Raw genomic sequence first — 23225 nt, 5'->3', positions numbered from 1 at the left:
ACTACTCAAGCTGCTAACCCTTATTGTTTAATTTATGTTTCACCCACTATCTCAACGGCGCAGGTTTTTAATCATCTTATTCCTCCCTCTAGCTTGCCAAACTGCCTTTGATTTTTCCGTTTTTCTCAAGAATTCACCTTCTCAATAAAGCCAAAATAGGCAATGAAATATCTTCATTGATAGCTCTCATTTAAAAAAAAAGGTCGTTAGGCAGAGAGACTGTGAAATGAACATAAACACCTAGATTAAAAGTAGCCAAAGAGCTCTAGTTGCCAGTATGTTTCAAAAATAATCACAAAATTGGGAAGTTGAAAGAAACTTTAGAAATCATCAGCCAAGAATTAACCAAAGTTACTCAAACACAGAACTGAAAGCCAAATTGTTTGACATAGGTCCAGGCCCTTCCCAATATACTAGGTTGCACTTCTAGTTTACCAACTATCTTATTTTTGTTTCTCTATTTATTGGATATATTTGTTAACTCTTTAGAAGTGAAATATTAATAGCATTAATTAAATAACCATATGTATTATAAATACAACAAGAAAGGTTACCAATCCCTATGGAATATCAGGATTGCAAGCCATATTAGCTAATAATTTTATATCATTTATTAGATTTATATTGTCTCTTAAAAGCTCATGATATCAATAATTTACAAGCGAATTATTCACTTATTATTCTACTCATTTAGGGAATGCATCATCATCCTCATCCTTACCATCATCCTCAACCATATAATATGAAATTGTGTTACTAATCAGTTAAAGTATAATTGAACCATTAAGGAAACCAGAATAAGAATAGCATATGGGAAAACAAGCAATTAAAAGTTTTGTGTACTTTTTAGTATATGAATACTTATAAATACATTCATACTCAATTAAAAAAATAAAATTATTTTAGTTGGAAATCCTGGTTAACTCAATGCTAGATATAACAAGGTTGCAATATTTTCTTAAATGCGAAATGTGCTATTGTAGCTATTAGAATGTTTCCAGTTCAAGTCTTAAGCCATAGCTATTTCCAATAAAGTAAATCCCTTCTACACCTTTTATGTTCATAAGATCCATATAATGATATTCCTTCCATTTTCATAGGTACTACCCTAGGGCAAGCAACCACCACCCATCCTACACTATTGAAAGAGGCTCCCCACTGATCTTCCCATTTCCATTCCTACTTTTGCTTCCTTACCCCACTTACACTATATTTTACCATAACACCCCTTTCTATCTTTCTAGACTGTAAATCTACCTGAATCGCTCCTCTGTTTAACCCAACGATACCAATATTCTTCCAGCTTCTCAGATATGCCCTCTCTTTCCTTAAGGTGACAGACCTGGCCCCTCTCCAAGCTTCTCCTGCTCCTTATCTACATTCTCACTTTCCTTCCTGTCGTTTTACTGTCTTTTTCCTTTAGATAACATCTTAAATGTCATCTTCTCAGTGAGGCTTTTTCTGACTAACATCTTGTCTGTCGCTCTTTTTTTACATTTTAATATTTACAGGAGCATAATAGGCATATATATTTAATGGGGTACATGAGATATTTTGATACAGGCATATAATGCATAACAATCATATCAGGGTAAATGGGGTATCCATCACTTCAAGCATTTATCGTTTGTTTATGTTACAAACATTCCATTTATACTTTTAGTTATTTTAAAATATACAATAAGTCATTGTTGACTGTAATCACCCTGGTGTGCTATCAAATACTAGATCCTATGCATTCCATTAAACTATATTTTTATACCCATTAACCATCCCCACTTCCCCTTCCCCACTCTGTCATTCTTGACAATAACATATTGTTATATTCACAGAGCACTGTCATCATTTGTATGTGCAGCTGTATTCATGTATGAAAGTATTTACTGGTTGCATCAGAGTAAAGGATAAATAGCATTCTTGTAATAATTTATACAAGATGTCTCAATTAAACTCTTTTAACAACTGCAAAACAATTTTAGAAAAATGTTTTGTTTTTCTGAAATACATTTTTTCTAACAGTGCAGAGTATTAGCAAATCCAAATATTATAACATAATATTCATAGAGTATGAAACCTCTACACTTCAGAAACATTAATTCTGTAGGTACACACTGAAATCTAGTTGAAACACGTTAATTTAGGAAACTGGTTGCTACTTCTTTTTTACTTTTTATTTTCTAACAGTTGATTAACTTTTATTTTTTTATTTTATTTATTTTTTATTTTTTTTATTTTTATTTTTTGAGACGGAGTCTCGCTCTGTTGTCCGGGCTGGAGTGCAGTGGCCGGTTCTCAGCTCACTGCAAGCTCCGCCTCCCGGGTTTATGCCATTCTCCTGCCTCAGCCTCCGAGTAGCTGGGACTACAGGCGCCCGCCACCTCGCCCGGCTAGTTTTTTGTATTTTTTAGTAGAGACGGGGTTTCACCGTGTTAGCCAGGATGGTCTCGATCTCCTGACCTCGTGATCCGCCCGTCTCGGCCCCCCAAAGTGCTGGGATTACAGGCTTGAGCCACCGCGCCCGGCCTACTTTTAAACTTTTAAATAATTACAGTCTTAAATACAAGTTACAATATTACAAAAAGCTCCCATAAACCTCTCATTCAAAATCCTCATTTGTTATCATTTTACCACTCTTTACCACACTTGTTTTATCATTGCATGCTCAAATACACATAAAATGCAATTAAAAATATTTAATGTATGGAATGCTTCACAAATGTCTTCCTTATGCAGGACCCAGAGGAATCTTCTTTGTATCATTCCAATTTTAGTATATGTGTGGTTGAAGTGGCAATCAACATTTTTAATTTTATGTGAATATAGTTTCCATTATATTTTCCAGTAATCATGTCTACACAGATTAACTCAAAGAGGAATTGAGAAGACATTCAATAATTACACATAATAAATAATAACAAGTTCTTCATTTCTTCTTTCTGGGAGTGGTATTAAATTATTAATTAATACTTATTAATATAAGATAGTCATCAACTAACCTAACAGGTACTAGCTATATATGACCAATATATAATCATATAAGTGATATATATATATCATAAAGGTGATTTACAGGTGATTATAATATATATGATACAATCATCTAGGTGTTAATTCATCTTTACTTTTAAAAAGTCTATGTCAGAAATTTCTGTCATAGTTTATTCATTGTCTCATATTAGAGAACTAAAATTAATAGTACTTATAATCCAATTATAATTATTTTAGAAGCTTTAATGCATTTGATTTTTTACAGTAACTGTTGATGAAACTATTAGGAAGTAAGAAAACTGTGGTTTTCAGTGATTAATATATATTTACTATTTAGTCAATAAGTGGCTATGCTGGGATTCAAATCTAGGTCTGCTGGATTTGCAGTACATGCTTATAACTTTGACACAACTGCTCTGTACTAGATGATTCTCAGTTAATAGAAATAAAAAGAAGATGTACCTATTAAAATGGAAAGTATAATAGTTTTCAGACAACAAACAAGTTGCTAAAAGAAGCAATGGGAATCAGGGTATATTAAGAAAATGAAAACAGAAATTTCAAATGGAAAATGACAAAGAGTATTTCAGCACATTTTATCTATAAAGTCAAGTGATATAGCATATTTTCATCTGAATGGTCTAGTCTATGTTTCAGCAATTGCCACTAAAAATAAACGTCTGATTCAGCATCCTATTTTACCAGAAGTTATCTGACAGCCTGTATCTATTGTAAATGACATGCATTAAAACAAGATTGTTCTTCATCTGCTGGAAAGTGAAGCCATGGTGTCTATTATAACTAGGTTTTGGGAGAAAATGAGTCTGTTACTTACAACAGTGAAGTGCACTGTACAAGACAGTAAACTATTAAATAATCACACTCAGTCACTACTGAAATTTAAAATCCTGAACCACAAACTTGGAACATTTTGCAATCCAGTCTGTCAAAAGAGAAAAGACCATGAAAGAAAAATAATTACAATAACTAACAGTAATAATAATTTCAAGGATGTTTTGCTCCAAAATAGCAACTTACATTTGTATATTTTTATTTTAGTTAAATTGCTCATTTCCAGAAGTCTATAATTCTAATCAGGAACACTAGAGAGAGGTTTTCTGGGTTCAAACCCTGACCTCATTTACTTGGTGAAATGTGTGACATGTAGCAAGTACTTTATTTTTCCCCACCTCAGTCTCCTGTTTTGTAAAATGGGTACAATAAATACCATCTTATAGGCTTTTGTGAAGATTAGATAAATAATACAAGCAAAGAGCTTATAAAAAGAGCACAGTAGATGGAGTAAATGCAAGTAGTAAGTACAAATGTGGTGCTCAAGGGTATTTTTTGCCATAAACACTTATTTCTAAGAGCTAAGTTGGTTAGAAGAGATGCGACTGGCTGGGCACAGTGGCTCATGCTTGTAATCCCAGCATTTTGGGAGGCCAAGGTGGATGGATCACCTGAGGTCAGGAGTTTGAGACCAACCTGATCAACATGGTGAAACCCTGTCTCTACTAAAAATGCAAAAATTGGCTGGATGTGGTGGTGGGTGCCTATAATCCTAGCTACTTGGGAGGCTGAGGTAGGAGAATCACTTGAACCTGGGAGGTGAAGTTTGCAGTGAGTTGAGTTCTTGCGATTGCACTCCAGCCTGGGCAACAGAGTGAGACTCTGTTTCTAAAAAAAAAAAAAAAAAAAAAAAAAAAAAAGGAGACAATGGCGAGATAGGACATATGTAAGTAAAGAACACGAAAAAAACTTCTTCCAATTAGCAATAAGTCTTGAAATTTTATGTTATCCATAACCTTCATGTAAAATTACTGGAGGTGTCTCAAAATTCCACCAATGGCTTATATCAGAAAGTTTTCCATGATAGGTACAAGTAATTGAAGTGAGGAGAATTACACTATCATTGATCCTGACTTGCACTACACAGTAATATGATGAACAGAATTACGAGGGCAATGGTGACATAACTGAAGTTCCTGTGTAGTAGGGAAGAAAATCTGTCCTTTGTTAAAACAAAAGTTTGAGACTTCGTCACTTAATGTATCAAAATGGACAACTGGAAGCAACCAGCCCAATGTCAGTAAGATTTAAACTTAGAAATGGAGACAAGATTTGAGAACAGGTGGACACAGAAAAAGATACGGCTCTTTCCACTGCACCTCCCCAACCTTCACACACACACACACACACACACACACAAAAGAATAGAATATCTGTAGCTATTTTAGCTCATGATATTATTGATAGCATATTCATGAGGATTTTGTTATCAATTATGCAAATTCTTAATTATAAAGTACCAATATACAGTTTGTAAATATGCCCACATCCTCTCATAGCTGTCAAATTGTATACAGCAATGTGATTTCACGGTGTGGGGTTAGATCTTCTCTTCCAAAATTGGGATTTTGAAAATCTCCCGTGTTCTTATAAAAAAGTATGAGGACTAAGTTAACCCAATGATCCTGAAATGATAGGAAATGATAGATATGATAGCAAATTCACATAAGTTACTTTTTAATAGAAACTTGCCCTTTTTGGGGCAACCAAGCCACCAGTCCTAGAAATGAAAACTGAAGAAGCATTTTCTATCATACAGGAGAGCCAGCTAGTCCTTACTTTTGGCTAAAACATGACTCTCTCATGGCTCTACTTTCTCTAATAATCCCCTTGTTGTTTGATTTCTCTCATTCTAGTCTTGTTGCCAGCAAGGTCTCACATTGAGCTTTAGTTGTATGGAGAAAGCATGATTATGGGCCCATTGGTACTTAATTTCTAAAACTATTTCCTTCTCATACCGTGACTTCAGTAGTGAGAAAATGTGCAGGCAAATAAATCTACTGTTCACTCTGAAAGAAATGGCAAATAAATCTACTGTTCACTCTGAAAGAAATGGCAATATAAAACTTCCTTTTACTTAGCCATTAGAAGTTGTTTCGTATTTTAAATTGAGAGTAAATATGCCTCTCAAATGCCAGTTTATTAACAAGGGCTGACTAGGCATGGGAAAATACAGTCCCTTCGTTACAACAATGGTAAGAAATGCATGGGGAGACGACTTCTGTCCTTTTAAGTGATGCATTCAGGGAAACCACTCAAACACTCCTGAATTATACCCCTGTGGCCTTAAAGAGTTACGGTTACTTTCTAAGGGTGTTGCATTTTCTATTTAGGGAGTGGCTGAGGCATGAAAGAAACAGGCTCACCTAGAATTCATAGCTCAATGATTACACAGAGAGCACAGAATAAATGTATTTGTGGAATTGGATTTTAACTAAGTGAGAATGTGGAATTTCTGGATGTCAATACTAAAGCAGAAAAGATATTTTTATTCTGAAATTAGTCATCTGTTTCCTGATTGATCCACAATTACAGTCATGTGCTCACTCATACGGTTTATTTTTTTCATTTTCTAAAAAAAAAAAAAAAAAAAAAAAAAAAAAAAAAAAAAAAAAACCTAATAGGCTTTATTTTTTACAGCAGTTTTAGATTTATGGGAAATTGAGTAGATGATATAGGGAATTGTCATGTACCTCCTGTCTTCCTCACTGGCAGTTTCTCCTATCATTAACATCCTGCCTTAGTGTGTTAACACTTGTTACAATTATTGAACCAATGTTGATGCATTATTGTTAACTGAAGCCCATAGATTACATTGTTTCACTCTTTGTGTTGTATAGTTCTGTGGGTTTTGGTAAGTGCATAGGACATGCACACATCATTGCAGTACCACGGAGAATAGTTTCAGTGCCCTAAAATTTCTCAGTACTCCACCTATTCATCACTTCCCCCTTCCCCACTTCAATTCTCTGGTAACCGTTAATTTTTCTCTGTAGTTTTTACTGTCCCAAAATGTCATATATTTTCTTCCTTTAAATTTTCAGCACCAAATTCTATGTGTCATTTTTATTCATCTTCATGGAGTCGATACAAACTTAGAGTTGTCCCATACTAAGGTATAAAATTCTCACTTTGCATATTGTCAAGTGCCATTTACCACAGGCTGATACGCAGTCTTCTGGATGAATGCTAAAATACCACAAAACCTCCAGCCCTTTCATCATAAAACCTCCCAGCTTCAAGCCGACTCACTGTGGCTGTAGTATAGCAGCGTAAGAGTGCAGGCTGTGGAGTAACATAGCTTGAGTCTGAATCCTGATTGAAACATTTACTAGCTCTTTTACTGTGGATAGGTAATTACACCTCTCCAAGCCTAATCTTTAAAAGGGAATGATACTACGCCATACCTCACAAAAAACGCTGTGAAGATTGCAGGGACCAATGTGGAAGAAATGCTCTGGACAATGACTGGTTTAAAATAAACAGTCAGTAGCATTGCTTTTCAGATTATTATCCTTCTTTCTCTCTGGCTGTCTCTTAAAGAAAATTGTCCCAATCAGAACTCTAAATTCACATTCTGATGCAGCACAAAGTGAAAAGCAAAAAAGATAGGTAATGCAAAACTAGTTCGTTGACTCCACTTCTCCAAACACAAAACACTTAGTGTTTAGATAAATGATGGCAAGGTGAAAAGATGTTCTAGGGCACTCGATATCATATATGAGAAGATACTCAATGAAATAGCCTTTATCATGAAATAGTTCACATAGCACAGATGAGCTTTCTATGCACTTCATGTAAAGTATTCACCATCAATTCATCCAGGGCAGGAGGCAGGGCAGGATGCTCCATGAAGCATTGCATTATATCGTGGTCTCAGCTGGCCTGTGTATACTTCTACAACATGAACCCTCAGAATATTCCTTATGACAAAGATGTAATGCAATGTTCTTCCCATTTTAAACCTTTAATAAGACCACTTTCCAGAAAATGCTGCAGCTCAGATATGTTATGAAAAATGCTATTAATTACAGGTATCTGAGGCAAGGAACTGTGATCCTTTACATTTACTCATAATCTTACTGGCTAAAATGAATATTCTTATATCATTTGGGAAAAAAGAGAATTTGGCTTTAATCAAAATCATACTTTAGCCTTTAATCCCATAGATTACCAAACAAGTTTTATGAGCTGTTGATATTCACTATCAACAGCTTATTCACTATTTTATCTTAATGTAATTAATTTTAAGAAAATATACAAAATCTTTCTTTAAATCATACAATATTAAACTGGCTGATAAACAGAATCTGATATATATATGTCTATGGAAAAATGGACATTATAAAACCAGTAATGACTTAAAATAGATTTTCTCTACTAAGCAACCTGAAATTTATTATATCTGCTTATATTATGTGAGTACTTACCTTTGAATAACAGAAACATATATCGATCCAAAAAGTAAGAGGATCTAACGAAGGCAGACCTTTCATTCAGTAGTTCTATTTTCTAACTAGAATTTCCCTTATTTTCAATTATCCAAACCTACGTCTTATTTATTGGGATGCGACTAATGATTCCTAAAGTATCATTCCCTCTGGAATAAACTAGAGATTTCTCTTTAAATTTAGCATGCTTTAAAACACACATACACACACACACACACACACACACACACACACTTTATATCCATAGTTTCAATTACTGCTTTGTTGAGGTAAGCATCACCTTCACTGATATTATTGATGTAGTTGTCACTGCCCTCTTTGTCATCATCATCATCACTGCCATTACCATTCTTATCTAGTATTTGCAGAGCTTTGATGAAAAGCCCCAAAATATCCATTAGGAAGAATAAAATTTTGTTCTCAAGTAGTGCACATCCCACAGCAAATATTTTCATGATATTAATTCCATACATCCCTCTTCCATTCTCACATAAACCATCTCAGTTTTGCTTTTTCCAATTATTTTCCCTAACATGAACTTGACTATGTTCAGATATCCATCATTTCCCTCCACAACAAAAGCTAGTGGCACAATGAGGTGGCTTGGCTGTGTCCCCACCCAAATCTCATGTCACACTGTAATCCCCATGTTGCACGGGAGGGTTCTGGTGAGAGGTAACTGGATCATGAGGGAAGATTTCCCCCTTGCTGTTCTCATGATAGTGAGTAAGTTCTCATGGGATCTAATGGTTAAAAGTGTGTGGCATTTCCCCCCTTGTTCTCTTTCTCTCTTGCCACCATGTGAAGAAGGTCACATGATGACCTTCCCCTGTGCCTTCTGTCATGATTGTAAGTTTCCTGAGGCCTCCCAGCCAAGCTTTCCATTAAGCCTTCAGAACTGTGAGTCAATTAAACCTCTTTTCTTCATAACTAACCCAGTCTCAGATAGTTCTTTTTAGCAGTGTGAGAACAGATTAATACAACTTGTTTCTCTGATTATGTTTTCAAAACAAAATTTTAATAGATGATTTGGTTTCCTAAGTATCTCAGAGAAAAAAAATGAATCTAATAATGACTCATTCTAGGTAAAATAAAACAGAATTTTGACTATAAAGAAGATTTTGAAAAAGATGACCCCACCCAATTTGAGATGTCTTTTAAAATAGAGGCTTTGAGATGCTAACCTGTTCTTTGTTTGTTACCAAAAAAATAAAAAAGAAAAAAAGAAATAAAATTACATAGTGGTTACAGTTACAGGAGACAAACATGTCAATCAGAAACTAATGCCCTCCTTCTGCCTTTTCCAAAATGTGTATTGGTTGACTATTTTTAAGATAAAGACCATATTGTCTAGTCTTTTGGCTTGATATATGACCCAGTGACTAGATATAAGTACTGAAATGTAGCAGAACTGATGTATGGCACCACTGAGCTGAATTATTATTATTATTTTTTTAATCATGCATCTCTTTTTCACCTCTGCTCAAAATCAGAGAATTCTTAAACCAAAGACATAGGAGTCACAAGAAGGAAGGAGCCTCCATCTACCTGGAGAAAAACTGGCTGATAATGAGGAGTATGTGCATTGGGCTCTAATTTGAGGTAGAAAAATAAATATGTTAATCCACTGAAATTTCTAGAAGCTAGTGTTACCAAACTAATACTGTAGTTGCTACCACAAGTACAATACTGCTTTAATAAAAACCTAAACCATCTAACATTCCATTAATAGTAAGGTGGCAAGCAGTTGGGTAACTGTAAATGGAAAATGGAAATATTCACCAACATTAAAATATTTGGTTTAAAAAATCTTTGGTTAAGTAATATCATTTGCTATACCTTGGCAGGAAAAGGAAATGTGTATTGAGCCTGCAGATTTAAATAAATGAGTTTGAAAGCACAATATTAATAGTTGCATTTCTTACTATGTGATTACTTGGGCAAGATATTACAAAAGAAATGAGTGTAGAGAAGAATTAGCTGGATAAAGCAAAAACTGAAAGTGAACAGAACAAGTCCAAACTGGGGGCTCCCAGGTTCAGACTTTTCTAATACTTCTAATAATAGAAACTTCTACATTCTAATGCTTCTAATACCTGAACAGTAAGAGAAAATACTGAAAATGCTTTAAGCAACAAAAGTTAAATTAGGACTTCTCAATTAAATAGAGTGAGCCTTCAGACAAAAATTATTTGTTTTACTCTGAAACATTATTTTAGATGACCTCAAAGCAACCACCTATAAATAAGTTGAAAGAGAAAGCCAAGGGGGTGAAGTGCAAAGAAAAAATTGAGCTTGATCATTTCTAGAATACAACTTTAAATACGGTTATTGGTTTGTAGAACTAATGGGAAACAAATCAAAATTCTACTAATTTGCAAACAAATGTGTAACTTCAAAAACCAGGAGTGTAGCTTACAGAATCTTTGTCTCTTCATATCTTAAAACTGGAAAAGGCAATAAAAAGTTTATAAAATACAGAACCCCAGGGGGGAAGATACTCTCCATTGCCAACTTCAGGTGTGGTGTGGATCACCACAGATTAGAAAGAACGTCCTATTGGAAGCATAGCTTAAAGAGAGCAAAGGACAATGGGGAACCTTACAGAGAAAAGAATAAGGCTAACAAGTGACTTCTCAACTGCCAGAGCAGAAGGTCTTCACCTTCATCACCTGGCTCTGGACCAACGGCCACTGAGTGTTTCCCAGTCTTCCATTTTCTAAACAAGAGTCTTTTGATATTTTATACAGATAGGACAGTGGATGTAGATATCTTTGAGCCTTTTGGTTCTTAGGTTGCTGTACAAAAGGAACTATACAAGGACATGATGGAGAGGACTGCAAGTCAGCTGGAGTTCCTGTATTTTGACCTAAATGTAGTATATTCTATCTATGGGGGAAAAGATACATTTAGATATTTGGTAGGCAGGAGAGAAGATTTTGCAGAAATGAACAAGTGTTCCTTGGAAATGCATCCTTTCACTTCCATAGTGTGATGCTGTCATGGGCAAGGAACTGCCTAACCAGATGACAAATTTTCTTCATTGACCTGCATCCAGTTGTGTAAATATATCTTCAGTATTTTTCTTCTTCTGCTAGTTGGGAGCAGAGTATTCCAAGGCCCTATGAGATTCTACAGCTATAAAATGAAAGGAACCTTGATTCTTGAATAACTCCTTGATGGACAAGAGAAAAACTTCCCATCAACCTATAACACTCTTGCTGGACTCATGTATGAATGTTAAATATAATTTAATTGTATTAAGTCAAAAATCTAGACTTTATAAAAGCAACTATCATTAGCCTACTAAATACTGTTGTTATGAGATCGTTCTATTGATAGTAATACAAAGCTTAGTGTGTACACTGTATAAATTATAATTGTTTTATGCAGTCAATTTAATTAATAAATTTATGTGAATACACTGAAATTTTTATTCAATTAAATAACTTAAATAAAACAGAAAAAATTTTGTTTGCAGAAAATGAATCAGAAACCTTATCGATTTGGAGGCTTCTTGATCATTGTAGAGTTCCAAATACTTTAGACAGGTCCCAGATTGAATTTATGAGATTAATTATTTAGGTATGTGTTGAAATTTAGATTCCCAATGCTACATTCCATTTGGGGAACTAGCTTGAAAACTTTCAGAAGGCAGCAATATTTTCTTCATATGTTTCTTTTAAATCTCATTTTATGTCTCACTAAACCAGATTTAGGAAGTACAAAGATTTCCTAAATAGTTTGGTTGTGGATGACGTTACCATGACTGTATTCAATCATTATGAAAATCAGTGGCAAAGGCAAAATAGTTAGTTTTGTTTTTACCAAAAGGCATTGCATTATTTTAACATTCCACTGGGGTACATTTTATCTGTAGTTCATGAGTTTACCTCTGCACAATTTTTACCTCCATTCCTATAAAGACAATTCTATCACTGAAATCAAAAGAAGACCAAATACCTTTAACATTTGCCTTTTCCTTTTCTATGACAAAAACAACCTCCAGCACTACCACCACCACCACCACCACCACCACCACCATCACCATCTGGAGAAGAAACCAATTTACATCAAAAAACATCCCCTTAACCCTAAAGTCAAGCCAATTTCTTGCAAGTCAAACCACTAAGAGTCTGGCTCAAGGGAAAAATATAAATTTTGGTTCAATATCCTGCAAGGCTCAGCAGTCAAGTAGAACAAATCATAACAACAAAAAAGCTGAATGTTGGTTTTTTCCTCTTTTTTAGTTGAATGTAATTATATAGCCTACAGTAAAAACTCAAATTTATGTTATATATTAAAGAGTGGTAATGTATAAGCAGAATGGTGTCAAGTATTTATTTTATTGTTTTTAATTTCTGTTCTTTGTGGTGTTTACAAACCAAGATTCTTTCAATTTTTGAAAATAACATTTTGTGCCTGATCCATTATTTAACTCAGAATTTCAAAGAAATCACTACTTAGTATTTTGTTTGTTGTTTGGAAAGTTTGGGGCTCTTTGTAAACTAGAATAACCGTATCTTCTCATTATAATATTTAATATTTATTGCATAACTCCAAGAGTTCATGTTATTTACCCTTGATGCACTGGTCACACCTGAGTGATACAAGAATGTTGTCCATGTACAGTCCTTTCAAAAACAGTACTACCGGCTCATATCTGCTTCTTGTTTTCATAGAACTCCATATAAAAAACAACTAGAAATAATTGTAAACTACTTGAAAATATAAAATTATTCTTTTATGCTATTGGCACAGACACTTCAAATATGTAAGCTATTCTCTGGCAGAGAGTAAGAACGCTATCAGGCCACGCGAGACTCATTTTATAAGTGAAACAATGACTTACTGAATATTACCCAAGTGGTTTGGAAATGTTCATATAGCTTCCAAAAGTGCTGGAGAATATGACAGAATAAAACCTGCTATCAGTTTCCTAAACTATGTCTTTAAAAATAAAAACAGGGGTGTGCATGTGTTATCCAGAATGTTCCCACCCTAGCCTCTTATCGGTATTTTATAAAATGTTACAAAACAAAACAAAAACCCTATCATTTGTCTTGAAAAGAGATTAGAAAAATATTCCTCAGAAGAAGTTTAAACAACCTTGGCTAAAAGGAAATGGAGGAGATCTCTTAGAAGAGGAAATGAGATTTGGAACAAATAATATTTGTTCACATTTTGAACAGGCTTATCTATGTGAAACGAGATCCTTCACTGCCTGGGAAGAACAAAGAAAAGATAAAGAGCAGCAGATGACAAAAGATGGCCATAGGACAGTGGTGGCAATGGATGCTGTTACTCCATAATATGATTTTTCTTTCTTTACATTAGCCTGGTCCAAACTTCATGCTCATGTCCCTCTGCTTTTCATTTGTTAATGGTAAAAATTGTCTAATTCGATGTGGTTGTCTTGTTTAGGTGGGCGTGTACTCCAGTTTCTGACCAAGAAGACATGAGAGAATGTCTGATTTGGGAGCTCTTGTACACTTAAGGAAGAAACAGTACTGTTTTTCAACTGAATATTGTGTTTCCGCACAGGATCCCTGGAACTTCAATAGATATCTTATTACCATAGAGGAATTAGCCTGAAAAGAATACACTAAAGATCACATTACAGAGCAAAGAAGTAGAAAAAAAAAAAGGAACCCAGGTCCTTAATGATATTGTTAATCTACTAAAGTAACCAACCCTGGGACTGTCCTCAATGTAGATTTTTAAGTAAAGTGACAAATTCTTTCATCGTTTAGGAGGCATGTAGTTGTTTTTTCTGTCCCTTTACCTGTTCAAGTGGATAGCGTTAAACAGTGGGAATTCAGAGAAGAAATCCTTAGAGGTAGTGACTAGAAGATGGCAAAGGCATTGAACACTAGAAATAGAGCTGTGCATTCAGTCATTGAGAGAGAAGTTTAACAGACTTTGAAAAGGTACAGAATAAAAAAGAAAGAAACAAAAAAATGGCAAAGGGAGAAAGTAGAAATGTGGAATGTTTTTGCATTGTGTTGACTTTATGAATAATATGAGTCAAAGAGCACAGTGAGAGTCAAATTGATTTGCCTTCCATTTCCACTAAAGGATTCACTGCACACAAACCACTCCAAGTTCCCCTGCTGTATTCCCAGGCTAAGCACATTGTAATAGAAATATAATTTATAACTGAAAGAGACAGTAATCAACGGCAATACTAGCCATGAACTGCCACTTGAAGAAAGGTCTAGAGAAGAATTTGGAAAGAGGTTGAACCTTAACAAAAAAAGTAATTGATGAGAAGAATTTTAGTCATATATAAAACAGCTAACATGAATTTATACCTTTGAATGAGCCTTTGAATCACTAAGTTCAGTCCAAATTAGTGCAGACCAGGAAACACAGACTTTCACACCCATGTGGTCTTGCCTATTCACATCAACAAATCCTGAAAGGAACTTGAATTTGGGAAATGATAAGGGATTACTTTCTTGGAGCTCTTAGCAAACTGGTCTGAGAGAGGCAGATAGCTGTTGCATAGTTAATTCATGAACTTAACTACCACCGGAAGTGTTACTCATCCAAAAAAAAAAGATAGGAGAGTCAAATAAGGAATTGGGATACATAAAAATATTTAGATATTTAATAGGATCTAGACAGATGAAAGAAACAAAATGTTATATAATACCACCCACTGAATCTGTGGGTGATAGATAAAAAAGCATTGGTAGATTTTAGAATAATTAATACAAATTTATAAGCCTAGGGATGTTGTCCTTATGTTGCATGAATACCCATTGATTAAAAGGAGAAGTGGGCAAATAACCCCTTGATAATTCCCATCTTACGGGTGAATGCTGAGGTCAGCTAACCTGAGTACTGCTGCTGTGTGAGAACTAGGTTGTTTCAAACATATACTAATAACTCAAAATATCCTTTTACCAATTCATTTTGTTTATTAGCTTTTTTTTTTTTTCCAAAGAAATTTTAAGTCACAGATATCTGAGAGAGAAGCTGCAACATTTCAATACATAACTCAGGAGAATTATTATTGGAGCTATTGGAATGTCTTCATTTTTCTCTGATTTTCCTCCTAAAGAAAAGAAATACACAAGAAAATTTGGAGGGAAACTAAGTTTATAGAAACAGATCTTTCCTGGAACAATGGGGATGTGCATCTGATTGTGGATAGCTAAGTCACAGCTGGTTAGAAGTAGTTAAGAAGTTAGGAAATCAACTTTTGTTACAGGGGGAGTTGCTTGTAGGTATGTGTAGGGGGCTGTTTACCCTTAAAAAGCTAGGACTCACAATTTGCAACCTGTCAAAATATAAATAAGAATTTTAAAAGTTTAAGGCAGTCATGAATCACAGATGAGGACACTACCTTCCAAGATGGATATATTTATGGGGAGAAAAAAGTACAAAGGGTCATATGTTTAAATGTTTTATGATGTTCAAACCCATTACAGCTTTAGGACCATCTCGGTCCTTGAAGTGATACATAGTGTTTGGGGGTGGGGAAGCTATCTCTATGTTTAATTTGTCCAAACATAGTCTGAGGCATTTAATAGCCAAACATCTGTAACATTTTCACTTATTTCCTACTGCAAGTGCATTAGTTAGTGACAGTTTCAGCTTGGAACCTGTGCCTGCCCAGGGAGCGCCACCTAACAGAAATAGAAAACCTGCTAACTATCCCAAAGACCTTGTTACAAAATCCACTTCATTTGCTATCTTCCCAACTTCACGTAACAATCCAGATTAGAATTTCATTAGTCAGTCCTACTCCCTGATAGCTGTTAACTTTAATTCAGTCTTTAATTTCTCAGTCATTATTAGCTTCAATAAGGATCCAAGTGGGTGATGGGAAAGGGTTTTTTAAACTATTGAATACTGTCAATCATTCTTGTGTGAATTTAACTTCTGAGATGAGCTTCACTCTCCCGTCTCCTGGCAGATGTCCTGCTCGTGTATAGAACAAAGATAACACCCTTCTCCCTCATTATTGACATGAGGTGATGGGTTCACAAATAAATCCTACAGATCACTCTGCTATTCACTCTGCCAGTCAAAAGATTTATCCTACATAGAAAAAAGGTATACAGTGTCCTTGGGAAATATTTAATTTCTGTTATTTTACTTAACAAAGGAGATCTTCCCCCTCCCTCAGTTTAGCCACCTCACATAATTCTTTTGAACTTGAGTGTTACTAATGGTACTCCAAGTCTCCCAAAATACATTTTCTCAAAATTTTAAATCCAACTTTGGTACCTTTACTAAAATATCTATTTACTTTTACTCTAATATTCTAATAATTATCACACCTAGACTTAATTATCTCCTCTTGTAGAATACTTTAGCAACAAGTTTACACTCATAGGAGTTGCACTCTGTCTCAAGTCTAGGGTGATGATTTTACTTTAGTAGAGAGCTGAGGGCCACAGCTTAGGAACAAAATTGTAGACCAGCTCCACCCCTGACCTCAGTTACAATCCTCAATAGACCCCAGTACTAAATGGTTTAATATTGAAGCAGTGTCATGCTCAAAAATGCAGTTCCACAGACAAAAATAACTACAATAGAATTTTATTCTTTACTCTTATCTTTTGAAAGACCTTGAAAGTAATCCAAATATATCTTGCTTAACATCAATTGTTAGAATAAGGTTTTTCCTCTGTTATGTCTTCTGTGATGGTGTCCTCAAAGGACATGCTAACCCCAAATCTCGCACCTTGGCAGTTGAGGAAACAGCAGAAGCAGATGTCCCTTCTCCCCTGATGCAGGCCATCAACAAATTATCTGACCTTTCTCTGAAGTAGGTCATAAGAACCTCTTTTGAGAGGAGCCCACTCTATACCCGGAGGAAAGGAGCTTCCATGTCTCTGAAAACATGGGGACACAGAGAAGAAACTGGAAACACAGCCCTCACTAAGTCTCCCCCAGTTGATTATCATTAGATTATACCCCTTTTTTTGAATCGTACTTCTCCACAGCTATCCATTTCATCAAATGTTCCATTAAACACACACACACACACAGGGTTTTCCATTACTTCAGATGTTCATTTCTAATAGCTCCTATGTCACATCAAATTTACAAGTACCTTTGTATGCTTTTCTCTTATCAATACATCTTTTATTATAGGTGCCTCAGCCAGAGCGTAGCGATGGGTAAGAAAAAAGATCCCCCTCCATGTCCACATACCCATACTCAAAGGTACTCCATACTTTTCTCTTCCTACACCTTATATACCCTTCATCTTTATTTCTTCCTAGGCTACGCTTCATTTATTTTTTCTTATTTTCTCTTTTTTTTTTCTCAACACTTTATTACATAATAGATTTAATCTGTATGAAATTTTAGAAGGATTTGTAGTAGAAAGGACTGCGGCTGAAAAGAAAAAGGTCATCTTTGATGGGGTAGAATATTGGTCTCATTATTCTATTGATAATGGTATCATAAGTGTTGAAAGTATTAGTAATTATCATTGTGGTGAAATGAAGAAGAAACTTCACATACTCCACAACTCAAACTGTTAAAGTTCTTTATGTATTCGACCTTATTTAATCCTTTCAACAGCCCTGCAGGGCAGGGTTATCATAATGCACGTTTTTATGATAAGAAAACAAAGGCAGAAGAAATATCCAAAGTTACACAGCTGGTAACTGCTGGAGCCAGGATTTGATCTCAGTGAGACTGACTCCAGCATCAAGTTCTTAACCGTTAAAGAAGCAGAGACCTAATCACCATCTGACAGAAATGCAGTTTTTGATGTTGGTTGGAATATGATCTCTATGCTACCTGCCAACTCTAATGACTATAGAGAAATAATCTTGGAAACTTTTCCAAGGAACTGTCGAAAGGAAATGTTGCTAAAAATTTTTGAAAGGAAGAAGAAAATTTCTAGAAGCATCTCTGGGAAATAGCCTGAATTAATGAGTCAATGTCCACATCTAAAAATCTAAAAGAATTAAAAACAAGGTTGACTTAAAAATCTCTTCTTGGAAGATTGGGACTGGAGCTTGGCTCAAGTCATGATGAGAGTCCAGAGAAAGTTAGTAATCTGTATTCAAACCACGGAGAACTAAAAACAAAACAAAACAAAAAAGAACCAAAAAATTATATTTCTTCAATAGTCCTTAGCAACAAAAGAATAGGAGGTTGAGAAAAATGAAGTCACAAATGTGCCTAAGTGCCAGGTGCGGTGGTTCACACCTGTAATCCCAGTACTTCGGGAGGCCGAGGTGGGAGGATCACTTGAGGTCAAGAGTTTGAGACCAGCCTGGTCAACATGGTGAAATCCCACCTCTACTAAAAATACAAAAATTAGCCAGGCATGGTGGTGGGCACCTGTTACCCCAGCTATTTGGGAGGCTGAGGCAGGAGAATTGTTTGAACCCTGGAGGCAGAGGTTGCAGTGAGATGAAATTGTGCCACTGTACTCCAGCTTGGGCAATAGAACGAGACTCTGTCTCCAAAAAAAACAGTATGCTTAAGTAACAGGTACTTTCTCCAGGTAGCCTTTTTGGGGGTAAGGCAAATTTTTCTCCATTTTAAAACCTATGAAGGTTAAGTTTCTAGGAGTTAGGTCAGATTATGAATACATTCTGACACTTTTTGAACAGAAGTTATAATAGGCAAAGCCAAAGATGTATCATCCTGTAAAATTAGGAAAACCTAGGAGAAATTTTAGGGGCAGAACATTTCCCGTTTAGTAGGTCATGTGCAGTTTTTCTAACCAAAACCTATTCAAATTATTCTAGAGCAGGCCCAAATGTAGAAGTTAAAGAAAAAATCTTCTGTTCCATTCTTAGATAGAATCACATCAATCCTAACTAAATTTCTGATATTAAGAGAAAGGTAGAATATATTTGAAAGTGTTCTGTGCCAACCAGGCCTGTATTTATAAAAAAAAAAAAAAAAAAAAAAGCCAAGCTTTTCCTTCTCTGATATCTATGACTCATGATTGAAAAACTGTGCTATAGAGACAGAACAAACTCAAACAAAAATTCCAAAGAACCTATTCTGATAAATGATACATGACAAAATTACATTTAAACAGTTACGAGACCCAAAGGAATCCAGCAGAGAATAAGAGAAAACGATGTGGGGGTTTTCTACTCTTAATTCCTTTGACAAAAATGATAAAATATGGTTCTTTCATATAATGACAGGGAGAAATAGGAAACCTGAGAACATAAAATATATTGTTGTTCAGAAAGGGAGACGGTGTTCCCATATATTTCAGATTGGCAGTTTTATTTGAAAAGGGTCTCTGGATCTTTGTTTTTAAGAATGGGGAAGGATAAGAGCAGTAGAAAAATGGGGAAAACACAACAGCTTTATAGTTTCAACTCTTAACATTTGACAGACAAGACTGTCTAAAGGCTAATTTGAAATTCAGTTATCACATCCAGGGAAAACCATGCAAGCAAATATATTTCTAAACAGGATGCCAAAAGAATGTTGTTAGTGCGTTTGTAAATTTCCAATTCTTTCTTACTACCCTTATCCAACAACCCAAACAAATCAGTTTAAATACTTCTTTTCCTAATGTCTTTTGAAGCATCACTGCAGTCAGATTGAGTCAAGTAACCATCTGCTGCAAGTACAAATAGAGCCACATTCAAGAATTATATTACACAGCCTTCTCAGCAAAGTTCTTACGTGCAAGCTGTTCTTGTCAAAATCAGAACTATTGTGATGATGCATCTTAATATTCAATCAGACTTTAAGTAACGAGTGACAAAAGTCCACATATGGATGACAGCTGTTTCTTCAGTAAATATTTTCCCATTTATTGAATGGGGGCTTATGGCAGTTTAGGATATGTTCCATCAGACATTTCAGCCTGAACTGCCTGAGGACGATTAAAACAATAACAAGGATAGCATTTCAATTTTCAAATCTTTGCTACAATTTACATCTTACAAAAAATAACAGCTCCTTCAAATAAAGTGGTACACTATGTGGTTAATTTGCAAGTATCCTTGTCCAATGGTGACTGCTGAAAGAACTGAGTTTTGCTCCTGCCTTCTAATAATACCACCATGTTTGTAAAATAAGAGCATAATTCCTGTATTGATTTTCTAATCATAGGAGCAAATATGATGGGAATGTAAACATTTTATGACTATATTTTTACAAATTATGAAATGTGGTAAAAAGGTTAATGAGCCTATTAGCTAAAGAATGTCAGAGGGTCTCTATTCAACCAATAAAGTAGTTCGAGAATTTGGGAGGTTAAAAAAAAGAAAGATGAATTCTGATGAGGAATTCATAACACTGTAATAATATTTGGGTTTACATATCAACAGTCACCGAACATAAAGAGAATCTGAACAAAGATATTCTTAATGTTTTACTAGTACCCGGGTAAACATATGTTGTGCCCCTTTTGTAAATCCTAAATATTATGCTGGATATAAGTATGTCAACAGTACATCCTTCAAGTAGCATCCTTGATGTTTGCTAACTACAAAGTTCCTTGTTAAGCATTAAAAAGTTTCCTCTCTTTAACCTAAAAATATGCTTAACCTAAAAATGTTAAGCTTCTGCCTGGTGAGTTATAGCCTTTTTTGCTTCCTGCGATACAGTTGTTAAAATCAACATTTTTAAAAAGTTTAAGTCTGTAGTCTTATTTTTCACAACAACACTTGTCATACTTCAATCTTTTCTTTTTAAATGCAAACTTTTTTAGAACAAACACTATAAAGAATTTCTTACCCTGCTATTGGATCTACTGCTATTGCTTTAGGATTGTGAAGCTCCAGATCAATCAGGGTGATACATACAGAACCGTTGTAATTACATACAAAGATCCGGTCACTGACATGGTCCAAAAAATAGAGATTTCGGGTGAGCCAGTCAATCGCCATTTGTTGAACATCTGAAAAACACATACACGAGATCATTGAATCACAGACGCAACCTAGTATCATGATCCAAAAATAACATAAGTGTTTCCAAACCATCATAGAGGACATTTCAAAAGTATAGACATTTTTTTTATGAAAAGAAACTGCAAAGTCTCTTGCTATGCCAAAATATGACTTAATAATTATGTAAAATAATGACTACATCTTGGTACCTTTCTTCTTGCTATCTGAAGACTGAAGATGACCTAGATACAAGGATAAACAGTTTCCACATTTTAAAATATAGGTATTTAGAATACAATCTCTTACTTTTTGTATTTGTCCAAATTGGTTCACTCGATGGAAGGAACAGAACTGATTCAAAAACACAGCTAAACTCTGTAGTAGTGAGGAATGAATACCTTTTGTGAGTGTAAGGCAAATCCTTGTTTTCTGATTCCCTTTTATTAAAAGAAGGAAAGGGTGGAGAAGATAGAAAAGGATATCTGTAAGATTCCTTTGTTTGAAAAAATATCCAAAACTTGGAAATAAAGCAAATGGAGGGGTGATAGTTTCTTTCAATGGCATACTTAGAAATTGTAAAAAAGGCTTGTTCAAGGTTTGATTAATTCATTCTCTAGAAGAGTGCTGCCCAACAGCACTTTCTACAGTGGTGATGAGAAAAAAAAAATAGCTAAGAGCAGTCTGGGATATGTGAGGTATTCAAAATTAATCAGGCTCAGAGAGACGTGAGTATGGGATTTCAGCTATACCTTCTACACCCGAGCCCAAGGGCAGCTGTTTAAAGGCATTTCAGTTCTGACTAGCTGTCTCACTCATTATCTTCATGTTTCTGGAACTTGTGATACAAAGAAGGATGTATAGCCAATCAATAACTTATGTTACTTTAATGTAAATTCTTAGTAAACAAGTTAGGAATGGCCTCTTCTTTCCCTTTAAAAACCTACTTGTAACTACTGCTAATAGGAGTATACATTCAGAGCCAATTGAATCTGTACTACTGGGTTGCAATTCTCAAGCTTGGCCCAAGTAAACTTTCTACTTAGATTAATTTGGCCTCAGCTTCTTCCTTTTAGGTCAACAATAAAAATATTCCTATTTATGCTGTCCAATAAAGTAACCTCTAGCCAAATTTAACATGTGGCTACTATGACTGGAAAACTGAATTTTTATCATATCTAATTTTAATTAATTGGAATTTAAATTTAAATGACATAGGTACCTAGTGGCTACTGTCAGGGCTCAGAAAAAAATATCCCAAAATATATGCTGCTTTGGACTTCAGACTGCAAAGCACCTGGGGAGCAGCCAATGCAGGGATGGGTTTTCTCTGAAGTTCTTTTATCTGACATAGGGAAGTTCCTTCAGAAGAAAAAAGAGAAGAGAAGAGAGAAGAGAGGAGAAAAGAGGAGAGGAGAGGAGAATAAAAGAAAAATCTGTCATAAACCCACTCCCTATAATCTCATCAGACCGGAAAGATAAAGTCAGAGGAAAAGAGGCTGAAGGTCAACACATCACCTCTTTTGCTGAGGACTGCTACCTGAGAGAATCTGCATATCAAGACAGCCTTTATTCTCCATGCATTTCCTCCCCTCAACCTCCCATAACCTGTCACCACCTCAAATCCATGCCTTTATTGTTTTCTGTAGCTTAGGATACTATATTAACTTCAGTCATCTGCTCTTTTTTGGAGTCATATACTTTGTGGAACCCCAGTGAGTATGCATGTAATAAACTGACACCCCTTTTCTCCTGTTGATATGTCTGCTGTCCAGTTTATTCCAGACTGAAAGTACAGAATCTTCACAGGACAGAAGCAAAGTTCCTTTCGCCCCTACACTATTCTTGATACTGCAGCTCTAGAAGAATGTATCTATCTTTGACTTATCTTTTGATCAGACATACACTGAAATTACATGTTAATTTGTAGATACTTCTCTGATAAAAAGGATAAACTCAAAGGCTAGGATTTTATTGCCCTGTGAGGCATTAAACATTTATATGCCTAACCTATGAATCTCATTTAAATATTATTTTTCATCAAAATGCCTATAAATACCCAATTCCTCTCATGAGGTTAGACCAG

The 23225-nt window shown here is 35.1% G+C and overlaps 1 protein-coding gene across 1 annotated transcript in view; it reads right to left on the bottom strand.

The window, feature by feature from the left end:
* LRP1B (LDL receptor related protein 1B) overlaps positions 1-23225 on the bottom strand; it is a 2016348-nt gene that overhangs the window by 989708 nt on the left and 1003415 nt on the right. Inside the window, exon 7 of the mRNA XM_030916410.1 lies at positions 20988-21150. Coding sequence (XP_030772270.1) covers positions 20988-21150 — 163 coding nt within the window. The remainder of the gene's footprint in view (positions 1-20987; positions 21151-23225) is intronic.

This window comes from Rhinopithecus roxellana, chromosome 14 (assembly GCF_007565055.1).
Source record: "Rhinopithecus roxellana isolate Shanxi Qingling chromosome 14, ASM756505v1, whole genome shotgun sequence".
Lineage (NCBI taxonomy): Eukaryota > Metazoa > Chordata > Mammalia > Primates > Cercopithecidae > Rhinopithecus > Rhinopithecus roxellana.
This window is presented reverse-complemented; position numbering and strand designations above follow the sequence as displayed.